Raw genomic sequence first — 27,561 nt, 5'->3', positions numbered from 1 at the left:
ACATTCCCTTAGCGAATGCACATTCAGTTGGGTTTCCTTCCATGTTTTGTGTGTCTCTTTCTTTCTGTTTCTCTTTCTCCCTACCCACTTACTTCAGTCACACTGAGCTCTTGGGAGTCCGTCTCCTCTCTCCCCATCCTTTCATTGTGAGCTCCTCTCTTTTTTAATCCTCTCAACCCTCTTCTGCCATCTCTTGGTTCTGCTGCTTACCTATAACCAGTGAAATTGTCCCCGAGACCAAGAATTGTGTGTTCCCTCTGCACTTGCTAGAAAGTAAGATTTATTTCTTAAACCTGCAGATTTGGGGAAGGTACGGATTTGGCTTTTTGGTTTGGGCCCCAATCTGTGGGTAATCTACTAGTGAACGGTGTTATTTATATATTGCACATTGGGTGAAAAACATCCTGTACAAGGGGTCAGTTGTGTCAAATTAATATTAAGTTTTGTCTGTCTACTTCCCTGGAAAGAGAAGGCACTGCTATCGTCTCCATTTTACAGCTTGGGAGCCGAGGCTCAAAGAAGCTAAGTGACTTGCCTGAGGTCATACAAGAAGTCTGTGGCAGAGCAGGGACTTGAGCCTGGGTCTCCCAAGTCCTAGGCTAGTTCTCAGGCAACTCGACCATCTTTTCTGTCATGCTTGTTCCTTTCATGAGCTTGCCCACCCTTTTGTGGCATGTTACGTACAGCTAAGAAGGCAGGAACCATTCTCTCTGTCTTGCCCGGACACTTAGGCTATGTTCACACTGCAGTTATTTCGGAATAAGCTATTCCAGAATAGTTATTCTGAAATAGCTTATTTCGAAATAGCACATTTACACTGCAGGGAAGCCTCAAAATTGATCCAAGACAGGCTTCCCTAATGTAGACGTGCTATCTCGATTTAGAGCCCCAGCAGGTATAACTTCGAATGGCCGTAGTGGGGAGCTGTTTCGAAATAGCCGCAGTGGAGCATCTACACAGCCCCTGTTCTGAAATAGCTATTTCGTAATAGGCATTATTCTGCGTGGAACGAGGCTTACAGAAGTCAGAATAAGCTGTCCGTTATTTTCTAAATTATTTCAAAATAATGGAACGGCCGTTATTCTGAAATAACTTTACTAGGTGGATGCATCCTCAGCCTACGGGGAGCATGACTAGGGCTTGAATGACTGGAGAGATGCTGACCAATGCTAGTCTTCGGCATGACATTGCTTCCCCTCTTCCTGGTGGGAGAGATTTGAAACATTTATTCTGAAAGATAAACCCCAGTGAATGTTCCCAGGTGAACCAGATGCACAGAGCTGGCAGTGCTGTGGTGAAGGGTGTATCAGAAATGCACTGTGGACAATGAGCAGTTTTGAGTTTAAACTCCAGAGTTTAAACTCCAGCCCTTAAGAGCTACCCGTAGACATGTCGTGCAGCCATCGTTGCTGCAGCGTGTGTGCTGCATCGAATTCCAGAAGCAGCTTTGTGTTTGACTGGGTACATCACCAGGAACTCAAGAATGTAAAGGCGGTATGACTGTGTGCTTTCTCTCTCTCTCTCCTGGCAGGCTGCAGCGGTGCCCCAGGGTGGTGGGCAGCTATGGATATTCGGGGGAGAGTTTGCTTCTCCCAATGGAGAGCAGTTTTACCACTACAAGGATCTCTGGGTCCTGCATTTGGCCACCAGGACGTGGGAGCAAATCAAGTAAGTGAGATCTTCCAAAATTAACCCTGTTGACTTCAGGGGGAGCGGCATTTGCTCCGACCTGGTTTGGTTCTTTGTGTGGCTGCGGGATGGCCCAGCTGTCTTCCGGTCTGTCTTTGTGGGCTGTGGGGTTATTTCTCTCGGTGCATATGCTAGCACAAGTGGAGCTGCGGTGTGACTCCCGGAGGGCATGTATCCAGAAAATAAGAGACAAACTCTCAGCGGGCAAAACAGCAGACCTTTGTCACGGATCAACTTTTGCAGCATGGCTGGTTTTGTGCATTGTTGTTTTCCACCAGGACCAACCCTGTGGCTTATTTTCCCCACCCGCCCAGGACAGCAACATCCGTCACGTTTTAATGCCATTCCCTCGCTTTGTTCCATCCACCTTGGCTCTTGGAAAGGCCGGGCCTTTGGTTGGAGTTTGCTTGCGATGGCGCCGTTCCGCATGTGACAGTCCTGGGAGAAGCAGGCGTCTTTGCTTAGCCACATGACTAAACCAGAGGGGGACTGAAGAGTTTCAACCTTACCCCTTTGTTCGGAGTTTGAAAACATGTTTAAATCTCTGGCTGCAGAGCAAAGCTGTTGCATACAGATAGCTATCGCTGCCTGATTTTGCATATCGGCCCCTCCCTACACTTGGGCTGCTAGCTTTTGTGTTCGCTTTATGCTTTCACAAGAGAGAATGAGAGTGGCCTTGTGGATAAAGCGCTGGACTGAGGTACAGCAGCTCCGTGGGCAGGCTTTGGCTCTGCTACTGACCACTTCTGTGACCCTGAGCAAGTCACTTAATTTCGATGTGTCGGTTCCGTCCTGGAAAATGGGGACTATAACCCTTACGATGTCTGTTTGCTTTGGGTGTGAGCTCCTCAGGGCAGGACTCTTACTATATCTTGTTCAAAGGGTGAAGCTGCAGGACTGGGAATCGGGAGACTTAATTTCACTCCTGGTTTTGCGGCTGATTTGCTGGGTGACTGTCCCTGGTTTTCCCCTCTGTGAAGGCCCTGCAGGGCTCTGTCCCCGTCTGCAGAGCCAGGCGGCTGTGGAGCTCTGGCCCCAGTGGCAGCCAGGAGCTTGGCAGCCACCTAGCTTCAGAGCTGGTGCTCCGCAGCTGGGGCCACGGCCAGAGATCCCTGGCAACAGCTGGAGCTGAGGCTGGGGCCAGAACAGGGCCAGAGCTCCCTAGCCACTAGGGCCAGAACTCCCTGCTGTGCGCCACCCCTCAACACGGGACTCCCAGCTGAGTGCCCCCCCCCCCACTGCACTCCTGCCCTACTGCCAGACCTCCCTGTTCCTGGGCTCTGTGGTCCAGGCACTGGCACACGGATGTTGCTGGACCAAGGAGTCTCGGTTTAGGGAGGTCCAACCCGTAGTCGTGAGGTAGCCCTTAGGGTCCCAGGAACGAAGGGGTGTGGCATGCAGTGGCTGACAATGACAATGCAAAGAAACTCTGTGTGGGGGTGGGGGTGTGTGGCGGGGGGGACTTCAGAGATTTGACCACTCAATCAGCATCCGAGCGAGTCTCATTTTCAGCAGCCCCTGGCAGTCTGCGAGGGAATTAGTTCACTTCCAGACCGCTAGCGCCTGGACGCCAGACTGGCTCTAATTACCTCTTGACCTGGAGGCGTTCGTCTCGCTCACAACAGACGTCGTTTATCATGCGAAGGGGAAGTGCAGCTTACGCTGGTGAATTACTTCGTTCGTTTGCGGGGAGTCGTGGAGCCAGATCCTCACAAAGTGGTGGTTTTTCCTCTGGGGAAGGTATAAAAAAAGCCTCTTACGGCCGTTGAGGTCTCTGCACACTGATTTACCTATTTTACTCACAGGAGTTCGGAAAGTCTATGCAAGGGCATGGCATTGCAGTAATTCTCTCCACACCTCCGCCCCGCACCCACCCTGACAAATAGGGGTGTCTGTGAGTTACTGTTCTAGGAAGAGGCAAGCAGAGACAGCAGCAGCCTATGGGGCCCAGGTAACTTGTGTGGACAGCCCTGGGCAAGCCTGCAATCCCGCAAGTGTGGCCGACTCTGCAAGGAGAGGTACCTCGCACGCGTCTGCCTGCTGCTGAGATGAATAGGAAGTTGGCATTTCGTTAGGGACCCGACCCTGCCCAATGTAACATGCCCTCCGTCTTGTTGACTTCAGGAGGTGCTCAGCAGCTTGCCAGGGTCAGACACTTCCTGTGTTGACCTGGACCACAGAGCCCAGGAATAGGGAGGTCTGGCAGTGGGGCAGGAGTGCAGTGTGAGGGGGGGCACTCAGCTGGGAGTCCCGTGTTGGGGGGCGGCGCACAGCAGGGAGCTCTGGCCCTGTTCTGGCCCCAGCCTCAGCTCCAGCTGTTGCCAGGGACTTAGGTGCCGTGGGGTTTGTTAGATACTCTGGCGCCGCAGCGAGAGGCCCGTGCGCGCGGTACAAGGGAACGAGATCTTGGTTTGCAGCCTCCAGCGCATGGTGATGAGCCGTACACGTGGCAAGGCAGGGGATGTCAGGTTTTCACGATGAGAGAGCCATTTCCCTTGGGGCTGGTGGGAATTGAGGGCGCTCAGCGCCGTGTTGGATTGGGCCCAGGTTGAAATACCGGCTTTCAGTGTTGATGAGCAGCAGTACAGGTTGGACCTCCCTAGTTCGGCACCCTCGGGACCTGACCCGTCCCAAATGAGGGGAGGTTCCCTGCCACTGGCCTCCCAGGATACTGCCACAAGGCTCCAGCCCTGCTGCTACAGGGCTTGGGCTCTGGCATGCTGCTGCCAGCCGGCTGGGGCTCTCCAGGGTCGGAGCTCTCCAGCCGCCACGGCCCCACTTCTGCCCCACCTGAGTCCCATTCAGGGACCGGCGAGCCCTGTCCTGGGGCAAATAGGGCAGCCAGGAGTCCTGTCCTGCCGGACCACTGATGTTACTGGACCAGAGAGTCCTGGATTTACGAACAGGTACCTCTTCTTGCTGCGAGAGCGTGATATCGCCCCCATGTAAAAGTGTCACCTAAGAACAGAACGGCTACTCAGACCATGGTCTGCTTTCCCTCTGTCCTGTCCTGGTGGCCTATACTAGAGCTTCGTGGGGAGTATACAGAAGGGATGTTAATGGTTCATTGTGTAACTGGTAACCCTCACTCTTAATGATAATGGTTAACTGGTGCTGGGGGAGAAAGGGAGATGCTCTAGTCTGGCTGAAGCCCCCACCCCCGTATGTAGCAGCTGGAGTGGCCTCCCCGCTTGCTCCCATTTAACCGGTTAAACAGGATTTTACATCCCTAGTATACAGATTGGGGTAATTTGGAGTGATCCACTCCTGACCACCAGAAGCCGACAATGGGGGAGAGGAGTTTATAGAGTCACCCCAAGAATGGGCTTGCATCCCTGACCATCATGGCTCATAGCCACTGAGAGACCTGTCCTCCATGAATGTGTTCAGTTCTTTTTTGAACCCATTTGTACTTTGGGCTATCACACCACGCCTCGGCAAGGAGTTCCACAGATTGGCTGTGCTTTGTGTAGAAAAGCACTTCTTTTGTTTGTTGCTTGTGGCGATACCTTGCTGTGATTCACTTGGCTGTGATGACATTTTCTTTGCCCTCAAATAGATGTTTCTAATTAGAGATGTAAATATTTCATAATTAAGCCACTGTTGTTCCTGTTTCTATGCAAGAGGCTAATTATTGAATCTTATTAACATTTAACAAGCCCTGACACCTTTCACATTCACAATACCTTCTCCCAGGGATCTTGTGAGCCAGGTGGCCATGGCAGTGTAACCTTGTGTCCATTTATCCCCTCGTTTTGCAGGTGACTTGTCTGCGAGAAGCTAGTCTTTCAGTCTGGTGCGCATTTCGTGCTGGCACATGTGCTAGGATGCTGATGTTAAAATAAAACCAAAGCACATCTCTCCCTCCTCTTGGGGAAGAGGTCCAAGGTCTGTGTGAATGAGAGATTTTGTGGTGGACGCCAGGCGTGGTGAGGGAGACGTTTTTGTGTTAATGCTAACCTGGCTGAGTGCAAAAATCAATTTTTGGAGGCCTTTGTGCTGTTTTATGTGGCCTCTTGATTACAGTCTGCGGGGGAAGGTCGGATCCGGCAGATCAAATTTGCTGCGTTAGGTTTTTGTCGGCGGCGTGAAACACGTCGCACTTGGTTTCTTTGGTTCTTTTGTCTGCTCGCCAGGGCCCCGATCCTGCATGTGTGTAGCTTTGTTCATGAGAGCTTTTCCCCTGAAGTTTGATGTGACGGCTGGTGTGAGTAAAATCACACACTTAACAACATAAGAACGGCCAGACTGAGTCAGATCCATGGTCCATCTAGCCCAGCATCCTGTCTGCCAACAGTGGCCAATGCCAGATGCCCCGGAAGGAGGAAATACAGCAGGTAATAATCACATGATCCCTCCCCTGTCACCCATTTCCAAACAAACAGAGTCTAGGGACACCATTCCTACCCATCCTGGCTAATAGCCATTGATGGACCTAACCTCCATGTATCTATCCAACTCTTTTTTGAACCCTGTTAAAGTCCTGGCCTTCACCACATCCTCTGGCAAGGAGTTCCACAAGTTAACTGTGCGGCCGTTGCCAGATGGAGGCCTAGACATTTGCTGTCTGTTAACCCATTGGGATTATTGCTCCTTTGAGGACGGGTGATGCCAGGCATACCCATTGTTACTAGAAGCCGGTGTTTGAGTCTCTATGTGTTTGCCGAGTACCTGAATGCCTGCTGGAGTTGCATCTCAAAACCATGAATGAGTGTGATGATGGGGGAGAGACTGGACCAGCACGGTTACATTGGAATCATGTGGTGCTGTCATCTCTCGTGTTCCGAGGTTTCCATTAGCGGGTGCACTATCAGTTTAACACACACACTGTGTAGCCAGGAATGGATACAAGGCGGTGAATAAATGCAGTGGGCAGATTTATCCAGGGACACAGCAGATCCCTGTGTATTACAAGTTTGCTTTCTGCCAGCATCTGGATGCTGTTGATTTGATTCATGAATATGCCACTGGAGTAGCAGTTGGGATTGCGGGAGCATGGCTGTGAAAAAGGGTCAAGCCGCAAACAGCCCCTGTTGGAAACAGCTGTTTCGCCACCTTTTCCGTGTATAAACCGAGATGGCTGGAAACATGGAACACAGGCTCCAAATTGTGGGGGGTGAATTGATTTATTGAGATTACCTTGCTGTGAGCTTTGAAAGGGGGAATGGTTTCAGGGGACCTAAGTGCACACTGGCAGGTCGTTCTGTCAAATGTAAGGTTTACGCGGTGTTTGCTGGCCAGCATGGCTTCCTAGAACCATCCTAAAGTGCCTGATTTTCTACCCCTTTCGTCAAGAGTTCTGAGTTCAGTTCCTTGGCTACGCCCCAAATTCCTGCTTAACCGTAGGCCTGTCACTCAGTCTCTTTGTACTTCAGTTCCCCAGCTGCAAAATGGGGCTAGCGTGCAGCTGATTTTCTTCCTGTCTTTGGGGCAGGGACTGCACCTAGCACGATGGGGCCCTGAATTTGCTTTGGGTGTCTAAAAGTGACTGCCTGACATGCAATAATAATCAGAGCTTGGGTGGGATTTTGGGGTTAGAGTCCTAATAATTTCTTACCTATTTGTGTTTTTTCAAAGTTTCCTTGGAATTCCAAACTGGGCTATTTACTTCTGCGTGAATAAAGTACAATGATTACTAGGGATGTTAAAAATCCTGTAATAGGGTAAATGTGCAACTGCTAAAAATCTCAGCGGTTACGCAGTTACCTAGCTTGCGAGCACTGCAGTGCAAGAATGGCTGTACTGGGTCAGACCAAAGCTCCATCTAGCCCAGTAGCCTGTCTGCTGACAGTGGCCAACACCAGGTGCCCCAGAGGGGGTGGACCGAAGACAATGATCAAGCGATTTGTCTCGTGCCATCCATCTCCAGCCTCTGACAAACAGAGGCCAGGGACACCATTTTATCCCCTGGCTAATAGCCTTTTATGGACCTAACCTCCATGAAATTATCTAGATTCTCTTTAAACTCTGTTATAGTCCTAGCCTTCACAGCCTCCTCTGGCATGGAGTTCCACAGGTTGACTACACGCTGTGTGAAGAAGAACTTGCTTTTATTAGTTTTAAACCTGCTACCCATTAATTTCATTTGGTGTCCTCTAGTTCTTCTATTATGGGAACTAATAAATAACTTTTGTTTATTCACCCTCTCCACACCACTCATGATTTTATAGACCTCTATCATATCCCCCCTCAGTCTCCTCTTTTCTAAATACTGAAAAGTCCCAGTCGCTTTAGCCTCTCTTCATATAGGACCCGTTCCAAACCCCTAATCATTTTAGTTGCCCTTTTCTGAACCCTTTCTAAGGCCAAAATATCTTTTTTTTGAGGTGAGGAAAACCTCTTTAGTCCAGAATTCTCTGGTCTGGAAACATCTGCGGTCTGGCATGATTTTAGTTAGCCGGATGTCCACTTTTCATAGGCATGGCCAAATTTCCCGTGGTCCCATAAAGTTTGTTTATAGCCACCAGTGTTCTGTGCTGTGACTTCCCTCTAATTTACCTTTAACTGTCCTCTAACAGCCTAGTAAGCAGTGGAAGTGTTGGTGATATGGCTAGACAATATTGCCATCTCGTGATCTGTAAAATTCTCTGGTTTGGAATCGGTCAGGTCCCGAGGGTGCCGGGCTAGAGTGGTTCAGCCTGTGTAAAGCTTAGCTTTATACTGTAGAGCCCACAGCGAAACCTCCCCTGGAGCAGGGCCACAAGCCAGCTCCTAGGAAGGAGGTTTTGCGGTGGCAGTAAAGCCACCTCCCTGGTAGCAAAGTGGGCAGCCCCTGCCTACCCAGCTCCCAGGGAGACGGCTTTGCTGAGAGTAGCAGATACCGTCAACCGACTCAGACATCCCTAACAATTACACATCCGGGGGCAAGCCTCTCAGTCTGTGCGCCAGGTGCCCACGTGGATAATACTGCCTGACCATGGGCCTGTCACTCAGTCTCTTTGTATTTCAGTTCCCCAGCTGTAAGATGGGGCGAGCCACTCCACCTTTCAAAACCCACAGCAGTGGAACTTGAATACATAAATGGTACTGTCCCCCATGCTTTGGGTGACAAGCTTTTTGAGACAGAGACTCTCTCTCATTATGTGCAGGTGTTTGGAGCCCCTGTCTCTACTCTTGTGTTCCAGGCGCTACTGTAATACAATTCACAAATAACCCCAAGGCCCTTCATGTACTACAATATACATGTAGCACTATTGAAATGCAGCTGATGCATGGTAAATTAGGCACCAATGGTGAGGGAATTAGGCATCAGCGGTGGAGGAGGTGAAATTTTAGGCCAGGTCCCAGAGTAACACCATGACCCGCTCTTCTGTGCTTCAGTTTCTCCACCAGTAAACCTGGGTTATGACCCTGACCTCCTTTGTAACGTGCTCAGAGCTGGCTGGATGAAATGTGCTAGATAAGAGCGAGCTATAAGATAAGACATGTTTGGGGATCTAACACAGAGGCAGCGCAGACAAGATCTTCCTCTTGAAGGTCCCCATTGAAGAAAGGTTTTGAATGTGTGCGCCTCTGTAGGGGGAGGGGTGGAGGTGATCCTCTTGGGATGTGAATGCAGGCTTCTAGGAAATCTAGTTATTTCAGTCCTAGAGCTTAGGCCAGAGAGGATGGCTTAGCGATGGAAAGCCTTACAGTTCATGCCCCTGGGCCATGAGCAACGTCACCGGAAGCTCGACACACTGATTGACACGGTAAGAGTTTTAAAATAAGACGCAAAGCCTCACTGCTTTGCAAAGGCTGAGGGGTAAATGGAGGCCAGGATCATAACACCACTGAGGTGTGTGACTGCATAGACCTAAGCGTGATAGTCACTAATGGCCACATCTGGCTGTCTGACACAGTGGAATTATTGCTGCCATTTTTACTCGTTTGCATTTTGCATACAGATTTAAAAATTCCAGCAGCAACATTGAAACCACCTCGTTTGTTACAACAGTGACCTGAGGCCAAATCGAGACATGATTTGTTGCCCACTCTACAGCAGAACAAAGTTGTAACCCATCAGCGCTTTTTTTTTCCCCCTCCTGGAGAGAGCATCCCATTCGGAAGACAGCTGTGTGGCCCAGTTTACGCCCCAAAGGGAGCTAATCAACCCCCCCTAATCTGGGGTGATACTTCCCTATGGGTACAACTACACTAGCCCCCTAGTTCGAACTCGGGAGGCTAATGAGGGCGACCGAAATTGCAAATGAAGTGCGGGATTTAAATATCCCTCGCTTCATTAGCATGTTCCCAGGCGGTCGCCATTTTGGAAACTGACTAGCCCGGAATAACTGCCCGCATCTACGCTCGGCAGAGAAGCATGATTCTAAGATAAACCCCTTAGTTCGAATTAACAGTTAAACCTCATGGAATGGGATATTTAAATCCTGTGCTTCGTTTGCAATTTTGGTCGCCCTCATTAGCCTCCCTAGTTCGAACTATGGGGCTAGTGTAGATGTACCGTGTATAAAAATGGGCCTATCCTATGTCTGTCTTCATGGGAGTATCTGAGCGCTAACTAGCACCGGGTTACGTCTCGGGCAATTGTGAAATGTAATGCTCTAAATATTTCAGGACAGCATTTTAGGAGCGATTGCTTCACACTGTTTACAAAGCAAGCCGGAGCAGTCCCCAGCGGTGCTACAGCTCCTGAAATGTTGTGTTGCGTTCGGATGCCTGCAATCCAAGGATGCTGATCCATTGGGGAGAGCTTAGAAAGGAGCCATGAGAATGTTGGAAGGATTAGAGAACCGGTATATAGTGATAGATGCAAAGAGCCCAGCCTTTGTACCGATAACAAAGAGAAAGTTAAGGGTTCCCTGGATTAGTCTGTACGTGGGGAATGAGTATTTACTAATGGGCTCTTCTTTCTAGCAGAGACGGGCCTAACACGATCCATCGGCTGGACGCTGAAGCTAGACAAATTCGGGCAGGAAATAAGGTGTAAATTTTTAACGATGACTAATTTGCCATTGGAGTAATTTACCCAGGGTTGTGATCAGTGTTCAGCAGTGCGCTTGTGTAGCTGCTTCAGGGAGATTCAAATGCCACCCAGCTGATTAGCTCAGCGCCCACTGCTAGGTTTTTTGTTTCTACTGATGGTGCGCATTCAGACACGGTAGAGTGCACATAAAAAAATGCATCCCACTCGTGAATGGAAAAAAACCCGCACATGGATAGAAACGATTAGAGGGAACATTGGTTGTGGTGGATTCTCTATCACTGACCATTTTAAAATCAGGATTAGATTTTCTTTCTCCCTTAAAATGCTGCTAATTGTTTTGGGGGAGTTCTCTGGCCTGCGACGTGCGGGGGAGGGGTCAGATTAGATGAGCACGCTGGTCCCTTTTGGCCTCGTGATCTATGAAGCAGTCCTTGGGGCTTAGGGTATGTTTCATCATGGCACTGCCTGAACGACAGCTTTCCCCGCTCAAGCACAGCTTGGCAGTCAGTATTGCAGCCAGACGGCCCCCAGCTGTCATAAGGAGAGGTGGAAGGATGGTCTCGTGTGTTAATGGCGTAGACAGGAAGCCAGACTGTCTCTAAATCTGTACAGTTGTTTTTTGTGAGCATGAACATGTCACTTGAGAGGCTGATTTTTAATACATTAAGCATATAAATATGTTCCTCGGTTGAGCATGCAGATGTGATTTCTGAGCACCAGGGTGGTACAGTAAAACTCCATTAGTCCGGCATCCAATGCTCCGGGACTCCTGATGGTCCGTCACCACCAGGAACCCGGAAGTGCTGGGGCAGCCGGACAGGCTTCCCCCATTCAGATGCTGCTAAAACTGACCAGCAGCTGAATCGGGGAAGCCAGGAGCAGAGCAGCTGGGGTGCTGCTGGGTTGGTCTCATAGCACTGCCCCTCGGGGCTGCGGGACCAACCCGGCAGCACCCCAGCTGCTCTATTGCAGGCATCCCCGATTCAGCTGCTGCTGAAACTGACCAGCAGCAGCAGCTGAATCAGGGACGCCAGGGGCAGAGCCGGACTATTGTAAGGGGGGGCTATGAGGGGTCCGGAGTGGCATCCCTTCCCACCCCACTCCAGACCCCTCATAGCCCCCCCTTCTGATAGTCTGGCATATTTGATAATCCAGCACCCCCTGGGTCCTAAAGGTGCCGGATTATCGGAAGTTTACTGTAACTGCATGAAATTAGATGCAAAACAAATTACTTGTGCATTCAGTAGCTATGGATTTGACCATGGTGATAATATTTTTGCATGCAAATCAGCAGCCCTTTTGTGCCTATATTTGCAATGTAAACCTTTGAAAACTGAACCCTGAATGGCCGGGCCTCAGTTTCCTTTTATGTAACGTAAGATAAATATCTCTTGCCTCATAGAGTAGTTGTGAAGCTACTAGTATGTAAAATCTCTGTGAGATCCTCTGGGTGGAAGGTGATTAGACATACCAAAAAGTCATTGTCGTTAGTATAATGGTAACATGGTCCAAGATTTACCTATCACTTTCTGAGGGGAGGAGTAAGATTAGCCTGGTAAATAATGAATTATTGAGCCTGGGACTGAATTCTGATCTCGTGTGCGTATGTGTAAATATAAAGTAACGCCACAGACCTCGTTGGTGTTACTCTGACTTTGCACCGGTGTAATTCAGTTAGAATCATACTCTCTCGGCACGTCTACACTAAAGGGGAAAGTCGACTTAAGATACGCAACTCCAGCTGGAGTCGTCGTATCTTAAATCACCGTCCACACAGCAGGAGGTCAACGGGTGCATACGCTCCTGTTGGCTTCCCTTACTCCTCCTGAGGAGCAGGAGTACCGGCGTCAACCGGGGCACCCTCCCACTTCGAATTAGCAGGTCTTCATTAGACTCGTTAGATTGAACCCTGGAAAATCGACTGCAGCAACATTGATCTTTCCAGTCGTGTAGACATGGCCTCTGTGTCTAGATTAGGCGGTGTTCTGATAAAAAGCATTGAGAATGGACAGCTCTCTCCCACCTGGCTGCTTTCTGATCTCAACCTCCGTTGCTCAGCCTGTCTCTGAAATGTGTTTCTGGACCACAGGTAGGGTACAGCATCGGGAGGCCCTGAGATTGGAATTACACGCATACATTCTGCCACAGAGAGTAAATAAAGAGTTTTACATCATTGCTAGGGCTGCCTGACCAGATTGAGGTTTCCTGCTTGGCCGTGTGGGTACCATTAAACTTTCTGCCTCTATAGACCATTACATCTTTAGGTGATTCTGAACTGCTTCTTTTTAATCTTGCCATAATGAAATAATGATTAAAATGGGTTTAAAATGGAAAGAAAATGATGAGCCAAGAGCTGAATGGGATTTTGATGTGTGTTGCCTTATTTAGATGATACATTCATCAGACAAAAGGAGTTTTTTTTTACCATGGTGCGTTAAAGTTTTGTAGCAAAAAATTCCCACTCCCGGCAATGGTAGTATTAGTATAGACAAGACTTCCGTAGCAACTGATGGTTTTTAAACATTGCCCTGTCTAGATCTATTCTGAGCAGGCTTGGTTAAACACCCGTGGTTCATCGACACTAATGCTCCAACTTTGGAGCTGTTCTAGTGTTCGCAATGGTGGGAAATTGACGTTAAAAAAATCCCATCAGGTAGACAGATTCCATATGTCTGTGAAGTTTATAGAAAATTATTGGGCTTTATGGAAATTGTACTGGTCTAGTTCAAAGAGGTGTTTGGGCTTATTCAAAGTGTTATTTAACCCTTACAAAATATAAAAGGTGGGCAACATTTTCAATTTAAAACCAATACATTTTGCTGCTGGGGGGGGGGGGGGGTGGGCGGGGGAGAGTGTTAAACTTTGCCATTTTGTTAAATTATCCTGTATCTTGCTGAGCACAGGAGAGCTCTTAAACTCAAAGAGATCTTGGCTTTTAGATGCAGAAATCCATTTGGGGACCAATTTATTTGAAAAATCTCTCTGCAGTGCTGTTGTCTGTGCTATTGTCTGTATCTCCCATGCGATTTGCCTCTGATTTTGCAGATTCCCTTTACATTGTAAATGGAAGAGAATGGTTTGGATTTGTTTTTCATCCCTTGCTTTCTCCAGAGCCATGTTTTGAGGTGGGGAAGGAGGGCTTGGAGCCGGACGCGAAATTTCAGTATGAAAATATTTTTTTTAAATGACGATTGTATCTTGGGAGGTTTTCTGTTTTAAATAAAATGTTATAGACATTTATTTAAGCCTCATTCCAGCAAGGTGCCTGCTCATTCCAGTAACCCTTTCTAGTATCTATTTTGCATTCTAAATTGCAGCTTTTGGGTGGGGAGGGAGAAAAACCAGATGATCCAAAGCACAGTGAAGATCAATGGGAGTCTTTCAGTTGACTTCACTGGGTTTTGGATCGGGCCCCTGCTTGGAATATTAATTGTTTGGAAAGCGTGGAGTTGATTACTCAGTTGCATGTGCTTATTTATTAAGAACAACCATGAAAATCTATGAATACGCTTTTTGCCAGTCAGAAATGGTAATTGGCTTCAGAGAGGACACTTACTGTAGAAACAGAATATTTAGAGGATCAAAATTGCCTTGAAAGCAGGTGTTTATCTTGCTGTAAACATTGATTTGAAACTCCCCTTTAAAAAGGATTGAAAAGGCACCATGCTTTGGGGCAATCTACTGGCAATTTCTATATCAGAGAGAAAGAAAATAGTGATTTTAATGCATGATCAAACAGAGGATGCCTTTAACAACTGTTTAGAAAAGCACACCTCCTCCTGCTAGAATAAAAGGACACAAGAGCAATTTTAATTCATTTCTTACCCACACACTATTCTTGATTTGGGTTTTTTTATTTGCTCTTATCTGTGGGAATCTGCCTTGGCTCTTTATAGCTCTATAATACCTCTTCCAGAATAGCAATGGACCCTTGATAAGCAAATGGCTTGCGGTTCTGTATTCATGTAGGCGCCAATCTTGCAGAGAGGCTCATGCATTAACTTTATCTAGGCGAGGTGTCCCGTTCACTAGTGCTACTCACACACATGTTCACTAGTGCATGGCACTAGTGCTACTCACACACATGTTCGCAAGACTGGTGCCTTGGCAAGGATTAATATGCACAGGTTTTACCTAGAGAGGCAAAGAACAAGCAAGGGAAAAATGTGGACGTTTCTGTTGGAAATAGCTCTGGGCCCGAGGCAAAAACTTTGGGAATATTAGTTCAGGCTCGTTTATAATGTCACTAGCCCAGGGGTGCGCAATAAGCAGCCCATGCGCCGGACACGATTCACCGGAGTTTGTCCCTGGCGGGCTGCCAGACATTTTATTTACCTGCACATTGGCAGGTACAGCTGCTCGAGCTCCTGTTGGCCACAGTTTACTGTTTCTGGCCTATGGGAGCTGCGAGAAGTGGTGGCCTGGCTGTGCCATTTCCCACGGCTCCCATTGGCTGGGAACAGCAAACCGTGGGAGCTGCGAGCAGTTGTACCTACAGACATACAGGTCCTTTAAGCATCTGGCTGCCTTCCAGGGGCTAACCTTGATGAACCAGATCCGGCCTGTGAGCTGCTTATTACCCACCCGGGACTGTCCTATCAGAGAAGGGTTTGCTTTTCTTAATGTGCGAGATCTTTACTGCTCTTCGGAAAATGTTGCTTTTCATTGGCCGGGTTCTTCCTGTAGCTTTTGGGGGCTGACAGATGAGGACTTGGGGATTGTTCCTGGAAGTGGAAGCTGCAGAAAGGTCATGAAAGTTTGAAAAGACCAGAACATCGATGTCTACCTCCTTATTGAATATCTCAAATGATCATCAACTCTTTGCACTGCTGGGCTGCTTTAATCTGAGGAATTCAAAGTGATTTCCAAAACTACTATATAAGCATCTTGGTTTTTTCTGTTAGTCAGATATTGTACCCTTAATAATGGTTGCCAAATGGGCTGAGATGATAAATGAAATGCCCAAGGCCTCAGAGAGGAGTCAGTGTCAGAACCAGGACTAGAATTCATCAGTTCCTGGCTCCTAGTCCTGTGCTGAGATTTAGATCATGCTGCCTTCTCTGTCTTTTTCTTAGTTGTGGGCGTTCGCTGCTATTCATTAAACTCTCCTGGAAAATTAGCTGCCTGACTCATAACTAAGCAGGCTCCTAGATCTCGGGTAGCACAGAAGCTAGATGACTGACTTAATCATGAGGAATGAAACGATTACTGCAAAACACAACACCGAATTGTGCAAGCACACACATTTTTTGCATGAAAATGTGCATCTTATTAAGGTAGCGAAATTCTCCGCACTCTCATTGGTGCTGGAAGAGAAGCCGAGTGCGCTCAGCCAGCCGTTGCCAATGTTTTAAAATAAGGACGAACTCTGAAATCGGTTAAAGAGGCCTTCGCTGATCCGTACAATCACTTGCTTTTCAGGGTGACCGGCGGGCCGGCGGGACGGAGTGGACACCGAATGGTAGCCTGCAAGAGACAGTTAATTGTCTTTGGAGGATTCCACGAAAGCGCAAGGTTGGTTGCTCCAGGATTCCTGTATTTTACAGTCCGAAGGCATCAGGACTCTCACCTAGTCTGACCTCTGGCATGACACAGGCCAGAAGATTTCACCTGTTAATTCTTGTATCAAGTCCACTGGTGTGTAGTTGCGCGAGGCTATATCTTTTAGACATTCAGTTGTGTCTTAAAGCTATCAAGCATCCACCGCACTCTGCGGTAAGTGGTTGCTGTGATAAATTACCCCCCTGTTAAAGATTAAGATGGTACTTCCATTTACCAAGTTCAGCTTTCAGAAACGATCAGGAATAGTCTTTTCAAGCAGGCATTTATAGCCCGTGCGCAACCTCTCCTCTGATCGGTTAGATCAATGAAATGAAATGAAGAACAGGGTGTTTGGAGGTCTATGAGATATATCACTCTATTTTGTCAGTTCTGGCAATTGCTAACAATAAAAATGCTGGTAGGGAGGTAAAATCCTGGTTCGGTGATTAACTGGTTAAACAAAGTGTTTTAACCGGCTAATGCGCTGGGAGGAGGTCCGGCTGGGTTGGAGCAGCCCCCTGGCCATGTCCCCGGCGTGATGCCCTATAAGTGCGGGCTGTTCCAGCCAGTCTGGACCAAGCCTGCCACACTGCGAGTAGGGGTTCTACTCTGGCTGGGCCCAGCCCAGTTGGAGGAGCCCCCCGTTGGTTAACCAATTACCCAGGTAAGCTTGCTGGGAAAGGGCGTGCTTACCGGTTAACTTTTACATCCCTAAGTGCAGGCTGGCTGAGTGCTGGTTCACTCTGTGTACGGCCGGCCGCTGTGTGTGGGGGCGGTGTCTCCATGTGCTGCCCCCATTGGCTGGTTCTGGTGATCTCGAAGAGTAGAGAATGTTTTTTATCTTTTGTTGCTCCCCCCCTTTCAAGTTTAAATCCCTGGGATTCCACTCGTGGCCTGGTGGTGCCGGGACTAGTTTGGAAGTGATGGTTAAATACAGAGCAGAGAATCTGGAGGAGGGTTTCTGCCGTCTTGCTAAAAAGTAGCTTTCTCAGTAGCAGCGCGCTTTGTCATTTTCTGCCCTAGCAAATCACCATTTTATACTGTACCTCCTGCCGTTCAGTCCCCGTGGCCGAGGAAACAGGCCCGCTTTTGAAAGGCCTGGCCCAAGAGGGGTTAAATTGCTTGTCCCACCTCTCCAAAGCATCCATCTTGTGTCCCCGAAGTAACATTTGACCCTGTGCTAAATGGCAGTCTGTCTCTGTGTGCCCTGATTAGAGATTACGTCTATTACAACGATGTGTATGCCTTCAACCTGGACGCTTTCACGTGGACCAAGCTGTCTCCGTCGGGGACTGGCCCTGCTCCTAGGTCTGGCTGCCAAATGGCTACCACCCCAGAGGGCAACGTAATCGTCTATGGTGGCTACTCCAAACAGGTAAGAGGCTCCTCTTGGGGAGCTGAGGTGGTCAGAGGAAGGCTAGCTCGCTCGAGCTTGAGAGACCTGAGTTAATTCTCTGCTCTGTCTGGGTAGCCTTCAGCAAGTCACTTCGCCTCCGCGTGCGCAATTCCCCTCGCTGTGCAGCAGTGGTCTCCAACCTATTCGCGCCCATGATGACTACCTGAATTGAAGGGCAACCCAGGATCTGCCCCACCCCTTTCTGTGAGGGGGGATTTGATTGCCACCTGCAACTGCCTGAAGGGAGGTTCCAAAGAGGATGGAGAGAGGCTGTTCTCAGTGGTGACAGATGGCAGAACAAGAAGCAATGGGCTCAAGCTGCAGTGGGGGGCAGGGGTCTAGGTGGGATATTGGGAAAAACTATTTCCCTAGGCGGGTGGGGAAGCACTGGGATGGGTTCCCTAGGGAGGTGGTGGAATCTCCATCCCTAGAGGTTTTTAAGTCCTGGCTTGACCAAGCCCTGGCTGGGCTGATTGTGTTGGGGTTGGTCCTGCTTTTAGCAGGGGGTTAGACTTGACCTCTTGAGTTTTCTTCCATTCCTAGGATTCTGTGATCTGCCCTGTGGCCTGATACCTCGGAGGCATCAGTGCCAGAGTGTCCCATTATTTTTCAGTTTCTGACAGACGGCACATCCTTCCTTGATGATACCTTCCGGCCATGCCGTGCCACCCCAAAGCGAACATTAATGCCCATGCGCCCAGGCACCTCTGCCGAGCCCAGATCGCAGAGTGCCTCTGCTTGGCCCCATTGCCTCTAAGCCCTGGTCGCCGCTAGGGAGTTCTTTTGAAATACCAACTCCTGCTTTCCACGAGGAATAACGCGAACTGCGATATAGTTATTTCGAAATAGCGTCAGTGTGGCGGCTCCGGTGCCGTGCTTTTGAAATAACGACTCCCCAGAGCCATTCCAAGTGATTACTCCCACTGCTTCCTGGGGCTTTAAGTTGAAAGAGCGCGCCCACATTAATGGAGTCTGCTTTGGACGAGGGATGTAATAGTGTAATTGATTAACCGATAAGCAAAAGCGCATCGGTTAATGCTATGGGCTACACACATTTCCCTCCCCTCCCCCACCTGCAAATTGTTTAGCAGGCTGGCCAGCAGCCCGGCTCAGTCCTGGCTTGCAATGGGTCCATGAACTCCCCTGCTGCGGCTCTGCATTTAAAGTGTATTAGAATGTAATAGTGGCCGTACTGGGTCAGACCAAAGCTCCATCCATCCCAGTGTCCTGTCTGCCGACAGTGGCCAATGGTGCCCCAGAGGGAGTGAATCAAACAGGTAATGATCAAGCGATCTCTTTCCTGCCATCCATCTCCACCCTCTGGAGGCTAGGGACACCATTCCTTACCCATACTGGCTAATAGCCATTAATGGACTTAACCTCCATGAATTTATCTAGTTCTCTTTTAAACCCTGTTATAGTCCTAGCCTTCACAGCCTCCTCAGGCAAGGAGTTCCACAGGTTGACAACACGCTGTGTGAAGAAGAACTTCCTTTTATTTGTTTTAAACCTGCTGCCCATTAGTTTCATTTGGTGGCCCTTAGTTCTTATATTATGGGAACAAGTAAATAACTTTTCCTTGTTCACTTTCTCCACACCACTCATGATAATTTAAAATTATCACTGCACATGTGACTAGGAATCACTTCTTGCGCGGTGCTTGTCTAGCTTCGAGCAATGCTGCCGGTTCTCAGTGCAGCATTTCCCTCCTCCCCCCAAAAAGTGCACCCCTTTCACTGAGTCTGGGAGCATGTCCTCAACTGATTCGAAACAATCCCTGAGGCTGATTGACTTCACATTAAATCTAGAGAGACTCCGCTCCAAGATCAGCCGTCAGCAGAGACAGCAAGTACTGAACAATCGTTTGCATTAACGGAGCTGTAATTGGACCTAACTAACCTTACCAAATGAAACGATCAGGACAGCTCTGAGAATTGGCACCTTGACATCTTGCGGCAGCTAGAAGCCAGACGTATTAATTCTGCCCAGTGCATTGGGTCACAGTTCGCAGCTAAGACACAACAGGCCTTCAGGCTTACCCGCCAAGCGTGAAACTCACCCATGCCACATGCGAGGCCCCAAGTATCACATAAGCCCAGAAGAGGGATGTGGAGGCAGTACAGAGTTTCAGACAGGTGGTCTCTGCCAATGTTCCCTCTAAGGTGAGCACTTGGGCGGCCACCCAGGAGACATTCAGGTGCCACCAAGGTGATTAGCAGAGTACCCGCAGCCGCTAACGTGTTTCAATTGGTGGTGTACATCTGCACTTGTCTTGGTGCACATAAAATGTATTCCACACATGGGTGGGGAAAAAATTAGAGGGCACACTGGACTCGCTGCTCCCTTCTGAACTACACAGAAAGGGGTACCATGAGAGTCATGAACAGGGTCACATGTGCAGTGAGTGACTCAGGGCCTCAGGGAGTTTTACCCCAACAGCTGTCCTTTGGGACCAAGATGAATTGCCCTCTGTTCTAATCCCTGCTTCGCACCTTGCGTAAAGACCAGCCGCTTGGGCATCAACCAGGAGGGTTGAATTCCAGCCAGACTTTCTCTCTCAGCTCCTCACCCTATTCACTTCCCAAATTCCTAAAAGAAAAACAACCTGGAAACGTTGCAATGCAGCTCGGCATGGTACAGCAGCCAACGTTAACAAAACAAAATGCACAAGCTTTAATGTCCATGGGGGATGCAGCACACCACCCACTCCCAGCTGCCTTCGGTAGCCTGCAGAACCACATCTGGCAAGCAGGTTTTGCTGCACACCTATCTTGGAGCAATAGGGGAAGAAAAAGCAAAGAGCAGGACAAAGCCTGCGGAGGCGGAAAATCTTCCGTATTGCTACTACTCCTTAAACACGTGAGCATCCAAGAAGATACAGCCATGAGCACAGGGCCAGGAGGAGGCACAAATGTTTCTAAATATAAGGGTAGAATATTTTCCCTCTTTTCTTTGCTCATTTACTCAGATCGGAAGAGCTGTGCATCCTCCTCCCTCGATGCTGCACTGCTGGAAGATGCCTTTCTGCTGAGACACAAAACCCAGGCCCTGCTGCTATCGTCTGCATGATAAAGAATAAAAGCATTTGCAGAAGGCTTTGGCTCAATGCAGCCAATGAAATATTTACTTCCTGCCTCCCAGCATGGAGACAGGGAACACTGGGTCAGCGAGGACATATGGTCAAAAGGGCTGCCCTATATTAATTACCATGAGAACAAGGCAAGAAGGGGGTGCAAAGGAAGCCGGGTGCAGATCAAAGGTCTCCTTTTGGCTGACTGAGCGAGCAAACTAGCTGTGCACCCGTAACCCTGTCAGCACTGGAAGAAAGCATCCGCAGATCCCGGTGACTACAGCTTTACTCCATGAGTGGCGGAATGTAGCTGTCGGAGGGCCTGTCGACACTAGGAAACTATTTCAAAATAATAACTCCCAAAATAATCATTTCAAAACAGCGTGTCCACATGACAAGGCAGCATCCAAATTAGTCCAAAGTAGGGATGCTAAATTTCAATTATCGATAATTATCCCCCGTTGCCAGAGGATGGGGAACATGATTGGACTCAAAACCAGGACGTTCCCTATTAAGGTTGGAACTCCAGCCATCTCTGGGCCATCCTGGTGGCCATTCTACCACACAAGCTTTGTGGAGCCCTACGTGAAATCACCCTTTCATTTCCCATGTTGGATCAGGAGCGCTTCCCTTCCCAGACGACCCTTCTCCCTCCGCTTGTCACACTCATCCTGTCAGATGTGCTGGGGGCAAGCGGTGAGGGAGGGGAAGGAATTTGGTCTATGCCACGTTTTGCTGGCTTTGGACCGTGCTAGCTGGATGACCCATAGCGCATGTTCTGCAGGGCCCTACGATAGCATATGGCCGACCACCCAATTTCAGCCTTGGTGATGAATCCTCTTGCTGTTTTGATCCAAATGTTGTTTGCTGTGGTCTGTGTCTGATGCACTGCAGCTGTGGTGCACCTGTTGATACTCACAACCGCTCTCACGGGTCGCTAAGCAGTCCTTGGGGGACACCGTAACAGAGGATGGGTGACTTATCCGAAGCCACATAGGAGATCAATGGAAGAGTTCAGGCTAGACTCCAAGTCTCTTAATTCTCAGCTCCTTGGCTCCAACTCCTTGGCCCCTTCACGCCTGCTCCGGGACAACCAAAGTGAGGATTGCAAGCGGCCGGTGGGGAAATAGCGAAAAGTAAACGAAATTACATTTCATTCAGATCATTTAAAAATTTTTAAGCCTGACGACGATGTTATTGGTGACACTAGGAGCACTACACCTACTGTCTTACACAGGCACTTGGTATCATCACAGTGTCCCTCTATTCAAGTGTATTCTAGCAACTGTGCTGTCTCATGTTCATGGAGACTGAAAATAGCCGGGCTCCCTCTTTGGCTGCTGTCATCCTCATGCCCTGAAAAGTAACTTAGGAGGATCTTTTCAGCTATCTCTGGCACCACGAACAATCCTGCTGGATCATTTTTATTCATTCTTCACCCGCTGATCTTAGTTTTAAGACCGTCCCTTTTTTTGGCTTTCTTTTTGTGTGTCAGAGCGCCGCAGCGACTGCATCTCGGGCTGTTTAAAGTAATGAGAGTGTGCTATTGCTAGGCAACCTTCGGAGAGTGTTCCTGACTAGAACTCTGAATGCAGCTGGGAGATGTCGGGAAGCTAATATTGCTACACTTCACCAGTGAAAATTGACTAGAAACTGCATTGGGGGGCGGGGGGGAGGAAGGGGAGAGAGGTTTTTTTTAAAATGCATCAGACTATGCCATGGGTGCATTTTAAGGGGTAGCTTTCTAATGGCTCTTTTTTAAGAAGCAGGTTTGGGTGGGCTCTCACTTGTTGAAACGTTCAGGGGGATGAATGTGTTACAGAGTCTAATGAATATCCAACGGTTCTGTCTGCAGCCTGGCCAAGACCCCTGTGGGTTGAACCATCAACAGCTGTCTTTGATTTTGCACTTCAAATCAATTAACACAGAGCTGGATTGCAGCCCTGGTCTACACAAGAGAGTTATTTCAAAATAAACCCCCCTTATTTCAAAATAATAAGCGGAGAGTCCATGCTACCAAGCCCGTTATTTCGAAATAATGGGCTGGTTATTTTGAAATCTGTACTCCTGCTTTCCTCATGGAATAACGCGATCTCGATTTTGTTATTTCGGGAGTTATTTCAAATTTAGTTATTTGAAAATAATTTCCTAATGTAGACATGCCCTCAGTGACTCAGCCATAGGTGCTATGAATTCTTACCCCGGCTGTAAACACTGGCTCCCCTCTGTAACCAGTTCACTTAACTACTCTGTGCCTCAGTTTCTCCTTCTGTCAAAGGGAGATGAACCTCCTCCCTTCCCTACCTCCCTTCCATGGGCTCAGGTGAGCGTGTTCATTAGGGAATGCTTGTAAAGAACGTGGAATTTGGAGAGGGCTCACGTTATTTATGAATTGTGGATAAAATGGTGTCCTTGGCCTCTGTTTGTCAGAGGCTGGAGAGGGATGGCAGGAGACAAATCACTTGATCATTGTCTTCAGTCCACCCTCTCTGGGGCACCTGGTATTGGCCACTGTCGGTAGACAGGATACTGGGCTAGATGGACCTTTGGTCTGACCCAGTACGGCCGTTCTTATGTTCTTATGTTATGTTCAAACAACATAATGTAGAGACATAGCACTGAGTAGGGTTTGCAAAACAAGGGTTTGCATGTCAGCATTATATAATTGGGTAATTCGGGAGAGGGTGGAAGCCCCCGTTAAAAATGTGGGCCTCTGTGTGAAAAGGAAGGTGGTTAAAATTGTGTGTGTGTGTGTGTGTGTGTGTGTGTGTGTGTGTGTAAACAAGACATTGTAACTCCCACTCCACCGCATCAATTCATTTCAGTCCATGAAGCATTATCATGTTTCATACAGTGTGTTTACTACAGGGAGCCACATGGTTTTCAGATGAGAAATAATGCCGTTCTTCCTCCTAGGACTCCTGATATTGGAGCAGCCAGCACTTGGAACACATCCCAACCCTCCCCCCCCCACACATACTGTTCAGATTGCTGGGCTTAACAGCTGTGCTGTTAGCCGCTCTGCACCCCTCATCATTTTGAGCCCCCTCTGTGTGTACGTGCACACTTGTGTGCCTGTAGAAAAGAACAGTGACGGTATTTTTCCCTACAGATTGTAGGGGAAAAAAAAACCCAACCCGACTCCTTTATTGTGATTAGATGCTGAGGTGTACACTGACCGCGTGAACAGAATTGGTGTTAGCCATGTGTTTCTTTGAAGGTAACATTTTCTTTCCCTTGTGTGTGTTGTTTTGGTTTTGCGCTGGAAGCTCCTCCCTGGGAGATGGTTATATGAGACTGTCAAAAGCCGACAGCTTCCAGGCTTCTGAGTTCTGTTCCCTGCAGCACAGAGCTCCTCTAATTACACCCAAGAAATAGACATCAAGTCCGAAATGTGCTGTGTTGCTTGTTTTCGCTTTGTGTTTTTTGGTGGGCACAAGGTGCTTGTGCTGTTTCCCTCTGTCTCACAAGATACAAACATCACTGATGTTTGTTCTTACAGATTTTTCTGCCCCTGCATCCCAGGGCACCGACCTCGCCCAATTCAAGTTCTGCTGCAGAAGTACAGGCAGTCCCCGGGTTACGTACAAGATAGGGACTGTAGGTTTGTTCTTAAGTTGAATTTGTATGTAAGTCAGAACTGGTACATATTGTAGGGGAAACTCTAGCCAAACATTTCTCCAGAGCTCAGTTTTATTCTCCCACGCCTCACTTCCCTCAGTCCTTTATTCTCAAGCTGAGGGTGTCTGCTGAGAAAAGCCGCTCTGTGTCTCCCTGGTCTGCTGGGGGGGGCAACGGGGACGCTAGCTTTGCGACTCCCTGGTCTGCTGGGGGGAAGCAGCTAGTGCGGGGTTGCCTCACCCCGTTTGTAAGTAGGAATCCGATGTAAGTCGGATCCATGTAACCCGGGGACTGCCTGTAATGGCTACTGGGTTTGGAGCTGGAGCTTGTTCTATATAGAGCTCTGAAGGGAGACTCCTTCCCGGGTAGCCTTTCCATTTCATGAACCAACAGAACCATACCAGGCAAAAGATACGATTCCTAGTGGCTGACCGAGCACCAGTTTGTGTGGGAGGCAGGAAGCGATTCGGATATCAAGTGTGTACCTATATTTCTTGGGAAAGTTCTACTGTTGTGCTGAAATTCAAGGTCGGGGACGCACAGGCCGGCTGAATGTAGAGCAGGGTGGAGAACTTTTTTTGCGAGCGGGGCCAGTGAAACACAGGGAAGTCAGTTGGGGGCCATACAAAAGTGAGGGGAAAACAACCCCCCCCCCAAATCACCTACCTCACTGATGTGGCCCCCCAGCTGAGAAGGAGAAAGAAACTCCCCCACGTTCCTCCCCCACACCAGAGCATAAGGGGCCTAGGCTAGTAGATTTTGTTGGGGAAAAGCCTCCCGACCGTGTTTTACTGGGCCAGCCGGGGGGAAGGGAAGTGGCAGCGTGTGGAGCCACTTCCTACCCCGCGCCAGAATTGAATCCAGCCCTGGCCTGCCTGCCTCTGGCCCATGAGGCCGGGGGCTCCTCCCCCCCACAGCGGGAAACTGGCACTCCAGCCCTGGGGGAGGGTGGTGTCAGAGGAGGTGTGGGGCTGCAGCACCAGTGCTGGAGGTAGAGGAGCCTGAGTCTCAGGGGCCAAATCTGGCCCCCCAGGCCTTAGTTTCCCCACCCTAGATCTATAGCATAGTGCATTTCTGGGACAGGAATTCTTAAACCTCTGGGCGGGACCAACGTCTTTATTCTCACAAGGCCCCCTAGGCGCAGCAGATGTAGTAGCAGACAAACTACTTGCTGTTCAGCATCTGGAACCAAGGTTCCCGCCGCTCTTGAGGATCTGCGTGAGTTTTTGGACAGGCGTTCGTGCCCCCTCATCCCCACGGGCGGGACTGTCCAAAAACTCTCTGCACGGGCCGAACTCTGCTCCATGGTAACGCTCTCGGCGCAGCGTCCGGCCGGGGCGGCGAGCTTCGACAGTCCCAGCCCCGTGTGTGCATGGACGTGGCCTGCTCCGAAGAGCGGAAGGCTTGGCTAGAGGCCAGTCTACCCCTCAGCGTGGCGAGCCAGGCCTTCTCCAGTTGCTGGCCGGGAGGCTGGTGGAGGTTCCAGCAGCAACTGCCGGGAGACTCAGTAACCTGCATGCAACAAAGCTTTGTGGCAGCGTGCGTTGCTGCCTTCCCTTGGGGGGATTAATTCTCACAGTGTGAACGCTACAGGCACCTGCCCTGTTTCCAGGCTCACTGGGGGATGGGGTGCCATTTCCACCTTGGGGGAGGGGAAGCTAAATCCCGCTGCCCTGAAAGCGGCGAGACGTCTGAGGATGGGAGTTAAGAGAATGATTCCCTCGCCGAACGGCAAGGTGTTTCCCTAGTGCTTCCGGGGACGAGCCAGGATGCATGGGGCTAGGATATCACCATTCCAACTGCCGTCTTGGTCTAGAGCAGGGGTGGGGATCCTTTTGTGGGTGGGGGGGGGGTCTGCTGACCCATAGAAAAATGAGTCTGGGACCCCACACAAGTGAGAAGTGCAAAAAAACCCAAACCCCTCACTGAGGTGTTCAACCGACAAGGAGAAAAACATTCTCCACGTTCCCCTCACGCACCAAAGCCTAGGGGGCCCAGGCTAGTAGATTTCGTGCATTCCAGCCTCGTGAAAGGGAAAGGGGGGGAGGAGGGATGGGAACTGGAGCACCAGCATGGGCTTCCCAATGCTGGTGAGAGCTCCAAGCCTCGGGGGGCTGGATCCCGGCAAGCCAGGGGCCGCATCTTAGGTTCCCCACCCTGGTCAAGAGCCCATTGACATCAACGGAAAGACTCCCGTTCATTTCAGTGGGATTCAAGCATCACATTCTGACGATGGGTACGTGTGAGGCTCACCCTGAATTCAGCAGAGTGGACAGACCTAAGGGCTGACTTTGGCCCTTTCGTTTTAAAAAACCTTCCTCCATCTTCCTTCAACCAACCCGCCAGAGCTTATCCTACTTCACCAGCAGCCCCGAATCCCTCCACACCATTGTTGGCACCTCATGCTCTCCAGTTCTCAGTTCAGACCTCAGCCAGAAACAGGTCCTGCCTCCCTCCCCTCTGTCCCTGCCTCTCTCTTAACATTTGACCCTGTAGCGACAACCCCGTGACAACAGACTATTGTAAGTGTGTTCTTGTTGTAACTGTGCCATTGAACTGACGCACGTACCTGTGTGGGGAACGCAGATTAGATCGTGGGTTCTTCGGTGTAGCTGAGAAGGGCAGCACGATTCAATGGCTGGATGCCGAAGCTAGACACATTCAGACTGGAAACAAGTGTAGTTTTTAACATGGAAGGTAATTCGCTATTAGAACTACTTACCAAGGGCTGTGGTGGATTTTCCATCCCTGGCAGTTTTAAAATCATGACGGGACGTTTTCCTAAAAGCTCTGCTGTAGGAGTTCTGGGGGAAGTTCTCTTTTCCACGGTACGCAGGCAGTCAGACGAGTGGATCACAATGGTCCCTTCTGGCCTTGGACTCTGACTCTGGGTATGTTTGGTGTGCAAGAAGCCGAGACGGAGTTGCGTTATGTTGCTCGTGTTCTCCGAGATGGGCATGCGTCAACACCTTCCGTGTGAACACTCCTGAATTTTGGGCCAGGCCCACCTAGCACAGGCCACGTTCTCTGGACACTTTTTGCAGAAGGACTCTGCAGCATGTTGAACACCAACACTCCAGGGCAGGGGGGAGAAGTAGGAACTCAAACTGAAGGATGGGGTGGCTAATAACGTTAATAAGAGACCTCCCGTGGCGACATTGAAAGCTGCTACCTTCCAGTGATGCATGTTGCTATGAGCCCAGGAGAACAGGAATTTATAATGCAAGAAACAAAAGCGAGGGAGAAGAATGGCATTTAATTAATTACATTTGCTGAGGCGTGGTCCTTCTCCCAGCGGAGTCGGTGGGAGCTTGCTGC

The 27,561-nt window shown here is 49.3% G+C and overlaps 1 protein-coding gene across 3 annotated transcripts in view; it reads left to right on the top strand.

Moving 5' to 3' along the window:
- Positions 1-27,561, top strand: part of KLHDC4 (kelch domain containing 4) — a 64,097-nt gene that overhangs the window by 15,744 nt on the left and 20,792 nt on the right. For all 3 annotated transcript variants that reach the window (XM_075939921.2, XM_075939918.2, XM_075939920.2), the window contains exons 5-7: positions 1,532-1,668; positions 16,037-16,129; positions 17,372-17,531. In XM_075939921.2, coding sequence (XP_075796036.1) covers positions 1,532-1,668; positions 16,037-16,129; positions 17,372-17,531 — 390 coding nt within the window. The remainder of the gene's footprint in view (positions 1-1,531; positions 1,669-16,036; positions 16,130-17,371; positions 17,532-27,561) is intronic.

This window comes from Pelodiscus sinensis, chromosome 12, assembly GCF_052426305.1.
Source record: "Pelodiscus sinensis isolate ZL-2025 chromosome 12, ASM5242630v1, whole genome shotgun sequence".
Taxonomy (NCBI): Eukaryota; Metazoa; Chordata; order Testudines; family Trionychidae; genus Pelodiscus; species Pelodiscus sinensis.
Note: the sequence above shows the minus strand (reverse complement) of the source record. Positions and strands in the feature narration are given on the sequence as shown.